Here is a 12,240-nt window from a genome sequence, read left to right as displayed (position 1 = left end):
TTATTCCTGTGTTGCAAACGTATTAAAAGTCAAAGGCAAACGTAAAGGTAAAGGTAAAGGTGACTGACTATATAAATGTAAAAGTGTGTCTGACCATAAAATTATTTTCATCTTTCGAGAGACAAATTCGAAAATAATTTAATTTTACAAATTGTCATTTTTGTCGAATTGCATTGCTTGGTTAAATAATATTAAATAGTGACAGACATTGTCAAAAATGAAATAGTGTCATAAATCGTAATCAGTTTCGATGAGGAAGTAATGTTTCGATACCGCTTAGAATTTGCAAATTTCTCTCTTGGTTCCAATAACTGCAAATCGAATCCATTTAATAGTTCAATTCGAATCCTTCGCATCTTAACGTGCTGCATAATACAATACAATGAATCGGTATAACACATTTGAATGGTCCATCTCCTCCTTCTCTCAACTTTTAAATGGCACAGTGCCAATTGGATAATTTGAATCACCTAATAGGCCATTATGAAAGTTGCATAAATAAACAAGCCAAGAAATGAGTGGAGCATAGCATACGAAGCACTTGAAAAAATTGCATATAATAAATACATATTTATATTTCCTTCCCCTTAAATAATATATCCTCTACCTCCACGCATCACTACCACTTGTTCACAATTCTGATTGAATTAGCAAGCAGTGCAAAGATAAGAGAAAACTGGTTAAACGTACATCCATATAGCCACACATGATATGCATGCACGTACATACGTACACTGTGCGCCACGCAGTGAAGGGTACATCTTGATTTCGTCTTGTTTACTACCTATTTAGTATTTAGTGAGTAACTAATTGTTAAAAGTATTTAAATAAATAAATGGTAACGACTATGGGAGAGGTGATGGTGGGATGGATAACGCGAGTACGGCGACGGCCATGCCAAGCTACAGCGTCGTTCTTGTGATTTGGTTTCACTTTTTTGACCAAGCGTTCTCTGCTGCACTTTGCAGTCGTTTCTTGTAAGCTGGCAGACAAAGACAATAAAATCATGTAAAAGTGAATTTCCTATCACAACAAGAAAAACACGAGTGGCAAAGTCTCGTTCGTTTCCTTCCTTCCTTAAGATGCTGCATTTTAGAGTTCGCAAAACTAATAAAATAAACGTCTTGGTTGTCTGTCGGTGGTTGATTTATTGCACACGTGAGTATGAATCAGCGCTTCGTAATGGTTGGTAATACTTGAAATGCGATAAAAAAACGTATGCAGTGGTTGATTACGTGGTAGCCGTGGCGGGATGTGGTAACGATGTAGAAATTGGCAACATAGTAAAATGATAGGTATTATTAATGATTTGTCATATTTGCAAGAGTGGAAGCATGCAGAATAGTTACCTACTTAAATTGCGAATCGGTAATCAAATTATTGGAGTAGAAATGACCTTTCATGGTCGCATTGTCTTAAATTAAATCTAATAGTTGAGTAATGTGTGCAGTCAGAAATTAAATTTTTCCAACGTATGTAATTAACTTTTGCGAAAATGTGTTTGCAAAGGCTTAAATAGAGATACATACATACATATGCACATATTTCTTGTTTTGCATAATGGTGCATTTTCAAACTGCACTTTCCACTTGAGACTGCAACCGTATTATCTACTAACACGCCTTATCTAACTAAAACATTAAAATGTGATGATCATTTTTTTTCTCGCCCATACTTTCTTATTTTGATTACAATTACAATGTCCCATCCGTATGTGCTGTGCATACATTACATATTTGCCAACTAACACCTTACTCATGAGGACTTATTACTGCAGTGGTCAAGCTCATTTAGCTTATGTGATGGGCGGCATGATAAAACCAAGTTGTGCATTACCACCGTAATATTGTCTTTGTTGATTCCTTTTAGCAATGTAACGTGGTAGGAGGGTTTCTCTCCTCGGCCTTTATTTGGACATGAAAATGTGCTTCTCCCAAATGCTACGTATTTTCGTTCGATGGAGTGAAATTAATATTTGTTTTTACTTACTTGGTCAAACCAAACTAATCCAAGCCGTGCACACACATGTGACCACTGCATAATGCTGGCTGGCGTCGTCATTGTATTTTTTTTCTTAATGGCTGATTTGCCTAGACTTGATGACAATCGGCTTTCTTCCCATCTTGGTAATTTTGTGTACAGACCTCGCTCACACATCCATCACGCCACATTACATGAATTTGTGATGGAGATGGAGCTGTAAATAAATACAAAGGGGAGAAGATGAGAGGAGAAGAAAGGAAAGTGAAATTGGGATGGGATGAGCATGATGAATGATGAATTATATTTTGTGGGATGGAGGAGGATGGGATGATTGCGGAGAGGGTAATTTTGTGCTAATTTTTTCTAGACAGATTGATACCAGATTGATACGGGTGGATGGATGTAGACATGGAGATGGAGCCCAATCGTGAGCCTACGGACTTTCATAATATCATCAAAGTTAAAGTTTGCTTCTTGCATCTTGTGTTCAACAGCCGTGGTAAATTGGAAATCATACATTTCTCTAACTTTTGTCAAAGGGTTTTGTTGACAAATCAGATATGTCTCCAGACAGGTAACGATCCGAATTACGGGCTGCTTTGTGCCCGGATTCGAGTAGGTAGGTAGCCAAGTAAAAGTTTCCAGGAAACGGTTTCCTGCCTAATTTCCTTCACGGCATACATATTATGCGATGCGTTATTATTTTTACTATGCAAACTTTATTTACGACTAAAGAAGACACCGATGAGAAATGGCAAACAAGTTGAAAACTTTTAAAGCCAAATAACAACCCCTTTCTTCCGAGTCCTCCCAAGCGTCCATTGTGTAAAGATTATGGATGTTGTAGTTGAAAATAAAGGAAAAGCCATGACCGATTGACCTAAACTAAACTGGTAAATTCTTACAAGAAGGAGGAGAAGAAGGGACTTTATGTGTCGTATTATTCTGTCTCAGTCTCATCACTCTCACAAATGGAGAGAAGAAGAAGGCGACTTTACTTCTTCACATCCGTCCATTCTGGATCAAAAGTCTCTTTTATTATGGAGTGAAGGTGTTGTACGAACCATGGCATATAGCAGCACTTGAGCAGTTTTCGTATCCGGTTGCGACTGTCTGACTGAGCCCAGAATTTCTGGCAGAGAGAGAAAAGGGTTATGCATCTCCCATCACATCAGGTTAACGCTGTGTTACATATACGCGTTTCACGGTGTAAAAGAAGTGGCGTGATGGACACGACGGTTTAAAGGAATCTTGCTTTTTTTTAGTTTATTTCCTTGCAGGATCACTTTAAAGTAAAAGTGGTTGGAAAATGTCTTTTCTTACACGGTAAACAGTATCCAGTTGACAAGATAAGGTGCCCCTTGTGCTGGATAAGGTAGAGATGAGACCCTTATTTGAGTGAGATGATGATGATACATATGTGATGTGACTTGACTTTGCAACACGATAACAGCAGGGCAGGGGAGACATTATTGGATGATGGAGACTTTGTTTAGTAGAGATCCTGTGATGTCATATCGTGGTCCTATTTGGCTGTACTTAGGGGCTTGACGTGCAATATACATTATTGAGCTACAGTCTCACGGGTTGTAGCGTATACAACTTTTAGTACTGCTTTCCTTGTACACTCTGGACACGAATTCAGCGCTGAAATGAAGCGGAAATGAACCCTGCGTATATGTATGAGTATGTGTATATGGTGGTTACTCTATAGCCTTAGCGTGCACCAAACGGACCATGCATCCCTTGATATGCCACGTTAAGAATTAACTATAATATAACATTGTATAATGGCAGGATCTTATCTGCATGTTTTAAGCGACTTGTCCAAAACCTGGCTGCATAAGTAATTTTTCAAGACTCGTAAGTAATATTTCTGGATTTCTCGAAATGCGATAGCCCACTGCATGTACGTATGTATGTTCAGCAGACGAGCTGAGCTATGCATACATGTTTAATCCAGATTCCGCAGATGATGATGAAATGAATTATACGAAAATTCATGAAAATCTGCCAAAATCTTGCTCTCATAAGTACGAGTCTAGTGGTTATCTCTCATGGGGGGTGAATACATTTGATGTGCTGCGAGACATATCTCATGAATTTACCATGCGCCAATTTTGCATGTTTCCTCAATCGATCGAGCACTTTCAGTCAATGCAACAGTTTTTTATACACACACATACATTTAAAATGTTGATGTCATATCAGATTAGTTTTGCAGCCTACGTACATAACTAAATGCTGAATAAAATCATATTTCACGGACAGAAATATTTCAATTTACGTATTTACGAATCATTTTCCACCCCATCGAGGAAAATTGACACGGTTTAATCATATTTGTTACAAAGGATGGACGACGACGCAGCATTACGAATGACACTGCGCATACAAAGATATAAAAAGTACACTCTCGTTTAACATGAAAACTGAATAAGATTGCCAAAACGAGTACAGGATGAGATATCACATGACATGACGCTTTTGCCCTGCTGCTGCTGCGGTACGATTTATCAGTGTGCGAAGTGCGTTGCGTTGTAAAATGCACTTTGTTCCCACACACACACACATAAAGTGGTGGCGCTTATAATAATTTGCAAGCATGTACAATGTATGTGTACCATCTAAAAGCGTCGCTTACATACACAGTCTGCAATTCAATAATTATTATGAGAAGATCATCTCATACTAATTGTCTGCAACTACTGCCATGCACTGTTGTTCAACAAAAAAAATCAGCATGCATATAATATGCCAAATCTCCATGCGGTTGCTAATTTCTAGACGACATTATGCAAACTCTAGCTCGAACTTGTCAGTTGTCACCTTGCTTGCACATTCTTGGTCCATGCACGTAGACACAATGTTTCAGTAACAACGCCGACCCGGCCACGATTTCATCTCAATTTAGCATCTTTCTTCCACCCATGCAAACCATCCATCTCGTACTGCATCCCCAATAGCAAAACGCCGGCTAAAAGAAGGTCTTATTTCCATTCTGCAAGCCCCCACCAAACAGCGAAGAACCACCTTTACACAATTCTTTTTCTTTATTTAATTCCTTTCATAACGCAATCCATCCATCCAGCCCCAAGCCAAAAAGAACTACTCTCCTCTCTAAGAGAGCCACATGAATTCTGCCATGCGGCAAACAAACCCAGGTAAAACTACATTACAATAAAAAGCCTCCAAAAAACCGGCTAAAAAGCTGCCATAGCACAAGAGCTGTGTCTGCTTCAACTCGAACCAACCAACCATCCAGCATCAGCCCAACAACCTCTACTTACTTTTACATATCATCCCCGTTCTCAAACCAACTCTGTTCTCAGTCTGTCCAGCAATTCCCAAGGAAAAAGATCGCACACACGTATTTCTCAACTCGCCCGAGTGACTCAAGTTGCCCCATTTACACCACTTCCCCCCCGACTCGCAGCTCACCAACTCCACCTGCCAACTCTCCCCGCAACTCACATCCGCCATGCGTTTCTCTTCAATTTGATGAAGAAGCCTCGAGCATCTGCTCTACTGCCTCAACCTCGCCCCTCAAAAAAGGAGCCTAGAGAGGTGGAAAGTTTTCGAAAAAATCGAAAAATATTTTTCCCTTGGTGCACAACCCTTGCGGAAGGGCTGGGAAGTCGGACCACCCCCTTTGGATGGGTGTGGTTGTCAGCAGCGTAATTTAGGCAGACTCGTCCCATCCGCCATGTTGGATGACCGAGTTCGTGGTGATGAGAGAGCCAGCCATTGCCACTCAATATAGCAAAGTTATGTGTGGAAATGTGGGGATTTATTTGAAACGGTGTGCCCCCCATGCAATCGCCATGGGCGGAGAGTGAGTAAAGTGAACGTCCGGGTCGCGGCCGTGTGCCGCTGCAAACAATAAAAGTGGTGGTCGTCGTCCTGGTGTGGTCAGTGGCCGTTGGTGGTGGGTGGTGGTGGTGATAGTGAAAGCAAAATGAGCAAGCTGTCGTTCAGGGCGAGAGCCCTGGACGCGTCGAAAGCGCTGCCAATCTATCACTCCACCGAAATTCCGGATAGTGCGGATTGTTCCCTCATTAACAGGGCTGTTCCTCAAATGCCCACTGGGATGGAGAAGGAGGAGGAGGCTGTAAGAATTTCGAAATGTTTTCACAAGTTTATCATAATTTCGTCGTGGCTAAAGAGACGCCATTTTTTTCCTGGTGGTGGTTGCCTCTCGTCGCGGTGCTGGGCTCCCGTCCCAATCCCAAATCGGGCTGACCCCTCGATGCCACGAGTGGGATATAGCTCAGCTGCTGCAATTTACTTACTTACTTATAGTTAGTTGATGTTAGTTGATTAATGATGATGATGATCTTGATGAATGAGTCAGGTTACCCGGATCAATTTATAGATTTACTGTAACACAGTTAGTAATGTGAACTCGGACAAATAGTTTGTTCTTTTGCGTGGAATAGTTGATGATGAATGGATGAACAACACTACGAGCCTCGTAGTATGAGGAGATGATGATGATGATATTACCTACGCATTAGCAAATATTTTTACTATTACTATTAATATATTACGATTTTCTTATTCTACCGACGGCGGAGACTTTTTGAGCGTGTTGCTGGTTGCACGAGTCAAGTCACAACACGAATTACGTTTTATTTAGCACGATATTGGAAAGAACAAGTCTCGTCTTGTCTTGATTTTGAGACGACTGATCCTCCTTCCATTTTCAATTTTCAGTCCATCGATGTTGGATAATTAAGTTCAAGTTCATAATTTGTATTTTAATAGAAATTTTTAACCAAAATAAGCAAGATGGCAAGTTAATTTTAACAATTACAATTGTTTTGCGAATTTCTCAAAAGTTTTATCATCAATCAGGAAAATCTAATTTTCAGTTTTAAAATCTAGTTCGAAAATTCATTTAATTCATTCTACGTGTATTTTGGACATGCAGGAACACCATCTCCAACAAGCCATCGTTTCCGGGACGGTGATTCCGACCCCAGAGGTGTTTCTGATCGACAACACGGGGTACTACAACAAGTTCTATCCAGAAAGCTACAAACTTCCCAGACAACTCATCTACATGCAACCCTTCTCGATGGAGACGGATATTCCCGACTATGACATGGACTCTGAAGATGAAAACTGGGTCACGTCACAATCGGGAAAGCTAGAGTTGAATCCGGAAAAGGTTAGCAATTAGTTAAATGTTTGTATGCATTTACCATCATGCATGCAACTTGATTATAAAATGTTGTCGCTTTTATTATCATAGTTTGAGGAAATGATGGATCGGCTTGAAAAAGGCAGTGGTCAAACTGTAGTCACCCTTCAGGTTAGCACATTTTCCTATAAAGAGATTTTATTATTGTGATGGTTTCGAGATGTGAAGCTGGTCCTTTACTTTCAATTGATCAATTTTTCAGGAGGCCAAAGCTCTTATTAAAGAAGATGATGATCTCATAATTGCCGTTTATGATTATTGGCTCAATAAACGACTGAAAATAGTAAGTCGCGTTTTCAGAGTCTTATTAGAAGGGTATAAATATAATAGAAATAATATTGTGATTTTGTCTTTTAGCAACAGCCCCTAATCCCCCACGTCCGAACAGAGGCAAGGCATGGCATTGCGAATCACAATCCGTACATTGCATTTAGACGACGAACAGAAAAAATGCAGACGAGAAAGAATCGCAAAAATGATGAGAGTTCTTACGAGAAGATGCTCAAACTCAGGAGGGATTTGACAAGAGCTGTTAATCTACTTGAGATGGTTAAGAAGAGGGAGAAATCTAAACGTGAACTCCTTCACTTAACAATTGAGGTTTTCGAAAAACGGCAAGTTGCTTTTTTTCTATTCATTATATTCCATTCAGTAGAAAGTATTCGCAGGGATGAATACTGATTGGGATAATTTAATGTATTTTACAGAACACAAGCTGGAGATTATTCTGGCCAGATAGTTTCCGAAGCTTTGCAACAACGCCCAGCCCGCCCTGCATTCACCCCCTTATTTCAAGCTAATTCTTTAAACGATTATCCCCTCTTAGCATCCTTAAGTCGAAAAGAAAGACGTCAATATAAAAAGAGAAGACATAAAAGTTCTTCCAAATCTCATGCCGCAGCATCGAGTTCTGCTGCTATGAACTATGCGAATGCTCAGGTGGTTAAAAATAAAGCTTGTAACGGTGGTTCCAAATACCTGTGTCAAATATTGTGACCTCAGTACCTTAATAAATTATATTATATAATATATATCAGGGGTTAACATTGGATGAGGGTGCAAGTTCTGATGACGATTTATTACCTTGCTCACCCTCTGACGGGGAGGAAGATGAGGGTGTTTACGCCTTTAGGCGGAAGAAAGACTGCGAATACCTAGCAGTAAGTACCACATACCGAAGTGTTGTTGTATGTAACTCTAATACTAGGATGGCATTATATTTTTTGGGGGTGGCTTCTTCGGTGTCACCAACTTTCTGTCATCCATATCAGTAGTTAGATCGGTGGACATTATTGTCTATATATAAAATATTATTGCATTTTTATTAGCCTTTGGACTCCAGCGATAAGCCGTGGTATCCGCCAGAAGATATTAATCGTTTAAGATTTTATCCTACATCTATATCTGATGTTAAAAATGGTGGTTATCGAATGGTGGGCCCCTGCCGACGGCGGGTGGGCCGTGGTGGCAGGTAATTCATCAAGTCAACTACATAGTCACAAATTTGATGGTGTGTACGGTGTGCTAATAAAATTTATTATATAATGTAGGATTATTCTTGATCGAATGACAATGCAAGACCTTAGTGAATTCGTCCAAGTAATGGGATTAAAGTCAAGCGCAAGTCCACCCCACAGCGGTAGTAGGAGTCCTTCGTCATCATCGCAACCCGAACCCTTAGTAATTACGCATCCCCCGGTCGAAGTTAAGCAAGAGCCCATAGATAGTAGTTATAGTAGTAGTAATATCGTCCAACCCAACGATACTATGGAAGATTTCACATCATCCGACCTGGGCTGGTAAGATTCTTTTGCTAAATAAATAAAGTGATTGTGAAATGATTTAATAAAAACTTGTAATTTTTTCAGTTGGCACCACTTTAGACCCAGAACTCCCGACCCACTTGAGACCGGTGAGTGGTTAATGATCTCTGAATCAGACCCCTCGGCTGAAGACGAATCCGTCAAAGCAGAACAATCTGAAGAATCAATATTACTACCACCACCGCTGTCGTCTTCGTCATCATCGTTAATGCCTCTCACCACAACACCATCAACCCCCTTTCTACAACCTTCATATCATCTTGGACTGGTTGTTTCGAGCGGTGATCGTCCCATCACCTATCCACTGGAAACGTTATTATCCGATCCAACCCTACCTCAAAATACCCTACCTTCCCACATTGGCACACCCGGCTCCCATGTGGTCCTTGATGAGCAGTCCTCGGAGTTAGAGAACACGTACTACCTAATGGAATTAAACAATGAATTTCTAAATGTTGACGTGGAAGCTGACCAATGGTATTCCTCTATGGATCTGGAAGCAGGTGTGGACTCTACATCTATGGCTATAGACGGGGATGAGCCGCCTCCTTCCATTCCACCCCAAGGACCAGGACCTCCGCCACCTCCTCCTCCTTCAACGACCCCTTCTCAAGGTGGTGGGTCATCTTCCGGTCCGACGACTCATCCCCAAAACAGCCACAACAACCCTCCTCCTCCTCCCGACTCTTCGTCACAAGGAGGGTCCTCGAATAACACTTCCCCACCTCAACTACCACCTTCCTCAACGCAACAGCAGCCAGATTCGTCTCCAGAGACGACGGTAGTAAATGTAAAATCTGGTGAAGACACGGATGGAGGAAAAAGTGAAACGGATTCATCAAAATCATCCAGAGAATTAAATCGGTTTCCTATGCTCATCAGTGTCTGATTAGTAGCATTTGATTGCTTGAATCCAAATCTACTCCTGTACTTCACTTTAGTTTCTTTATCATATTTCGCCGTCCGGATTTAAGCTGGCAGGAAATAAAAAAAAACTATTGCGTAAGAACAGGACGACGGTTGACTACACGATGTGGCAAACATCCGGTCGCGGTCCTACTCTTCTCCCTCCCCTCCCACTCCCCCCTCGTTTTCTCTATATTTATCTGTTTTCTTCGCTCGACGCAAATGATAGGACTACACGAATGACTACGAAAATATTTATAGTTGTCTCTAATTTTTATATATTAGTATAAATTAATGAATTCAGCATACCGTCAGATAGACGATTAATTGACGTTACTCTTACGTACGACTTCTACTGCTACGACTCCAACTCTCATCCAGATTTATTGAAGAAAAAAATTATACCCAGTAAAAATCAAAATTGTTACAGCACACCCGCTACTCTAATATTTTAACCTCTAAAAAATCATGAACACTACACATTTACTTTATAAAAGTACATCTCCTCCACTACCAACTACTACTACTACTCCACATACAACAAGACATACATACATACAAATCCGCAGTGTTGTGTGCTTGTTTATTGATTGATTGATTGAGCGAGCGTCTGCATTTATTTAAGAAACCGCATAGACTGTTTTACATGTTGAAGTGAAAATCCCGAATTGCTTCCTCTGTCGCGTTTTTTATATTATTATTATGTCTCTCCTCTGATGAAAGAATATGTGTGTGATGTGATGCATGCTGAATCATATATACATACTTCAAGCGAATGAGAGTGAATACAAAAATATGCAAACGTCATGATAGGTCGAGGATAATATGATGATTATGAATTATTCTCATGCAGGATGAATGTAGCGATTGAGAAGCAATGTAGTAGTAAAAACAAAACGAGAAGAAGAAGAATCAGTGAGGATAAGTCTCGATAGAAGACGACGGCTTATTTTGTATAAGCAAGGTCAAGGTGTTCTCTGTCAGAAGTGGCAAAATACTGTGGTATATACAAAGTAGAGGTAACGTAACGAGTCAAACCTTAATTTTACGCAAGTTTCAAGTACCTTAATAGTCTTTTTGTATTATGAATTTAAGCATATAAGTGATTAGTTAAGATTGATTATCATGATGAAGATAAGGAATTGTTTGGAAAAAATAAATTTCAAAACTAAAAACAAAAAAACAAACGATAATAAAAACAAAACAAAAGAAAACTTACAAAACCATTTCCTATTGTTGTTGCTGTTGTCCCCGGGGGGAATTCTTATTGTCGTTATTATTACTATTATTAATACACCTAATTATTACCTAAGATGCAGAGTATTCAGTATTTGTCATCAATCAAGAGTCATAAAATAATGATAAGTATGCATGTAGTTGCCAGTTGGGAACCATCTATGCTACATACATAAATGATGCAGTTGACCTAGTTATTTTGTTAATAAACCGTTTTCCTGTCCATAATTTGATTGTTGAGAAAATGGATTCATGGGTGGATTCTATCAGTGCATTTTACGAGTACTTAATCCTCCCCCGAGAATTTGTCTGCTTATTATCACCATCATTAGGAGAGAGGTTTAAGCATTTTACATATTGCTTTAATCGTCTTCTGGACATTTGTATGCATCTCGTGTATGTGAGTACTTTTTCCTTACTCATCCTCACGAATTACTTACGTACAAATCTGTCCCATGTCTCTGATGATGACAAAAATGTAATCCCTTGAAGAATTTATTCCATTTATTATCCTGCTCTGGAAGTTCTTTTTAATGTTCATGCCATGATTAGGACGAGTTTATGCTCCAATTTGATACACTGAAATTGGTCCTTTTATTTTTTTATTTAAAATTCCTCCGATTTAAACCTTAAATGCGTGTGTACATCTGAATTTTTGTGTAATAGTCATGACATTCCCGTCATAAATAGTGCATCTATGAAAATGGAAACATGATGAGAAGCATTGTGGGAAGAAGAACAGGACCGAGTTGAAATAGTACGGGTTGATGAAAGGGTAGAATTTACCCAATTCCATTTCCTGAGGAAATGCACTTTTCCGTTGGAGGAAAACCTAAATTAAATAATATTTACGTGTGTCATTTAACAACAACAAAAATCCTTAAACGTAAGTAAAAGGTGATGCACGTCCCATGCGTGATATTCGACCCATTAATAGGAATCCTAGCCCAGAGTTTGACATAATTTTAAACACCCAAAGTATACGTACGTACTATGCATAATTTTCAATTATTTTTTTCATTATTACATTTCAAATTTTGAGTAATTTTTCATACGAGTACGACAACCACCACTTCGTTTGATCCT

General features: G+C 39.5%; 1 protein-coding gene across 2 annotated transcripts; it reads left to right on the top strand.

Annotated features, from left to right (window-relative positions):
* Positions 1 to 5,090: 5,090 nt before the first annotated feature.
* On the top strand, positions 5,091 to 11,144 carry LOC110858375 (enhancer of polycomb homolog 1). Of its 2 annotated transcripts, XM_022107135.2 has the most exons (11): positions 5,091 to 6,094; positions 6,917 to 7,156; positions 7,241 to 7,300; positions 7,392 to 7,472; positions 7,547 to 7,803; positions 7,897 to 8,128; positions 8,227 to 8,349; positions 8,518 to 8,660; positions 8,740 to 8,988; positions 9,058 to 9,429; positions 9,516 to 9,687. In XM_022107135.2, exons 1-11 carry the CDS (start codon positions 5,942 to 5,944, stop codon positions 9,550 to 9,552), a joined length of 1,947 nt encoding a protein of 648 aa, XP_021962827.1. In that variant the 5' UTR covers positions 5,091 to 5,941; the 3' UTR covers positions 9,553 to 9,687. The 2 variants fall into 2 exon arrangements, with proteins under 2 accessions (XP_021962827.1, XP_021962825.1); XM_022107133.2 differs by having other exon boundaries at positions 5,183 to 6,094; positions 9,058 to 11,144.
* Positions 11,145 to 12,240: the final 1,096 nt, after the last annotated feature.

Source organism: Folsomia candida, unplaced genomic scaffold (assembly GCF_002217175.1).
Source record: "Folsomia candida strain VU population unplaced genomic scaffold, ASM221717v1 Fcan01_Sc021, whole genome shotgun sequence".
Lineage (NCBI taxonomy): Eukaryota > Metazoa > Arthropoda > Collembola > Entomobryomorpha > Isotomidae > Folsomia > Folsomia candida.
The sequence above is the reverse complement of the archived record's forward strand: the minus strand, read 5'-3'. Positions and strand labels throughout refer to the sequence as shown.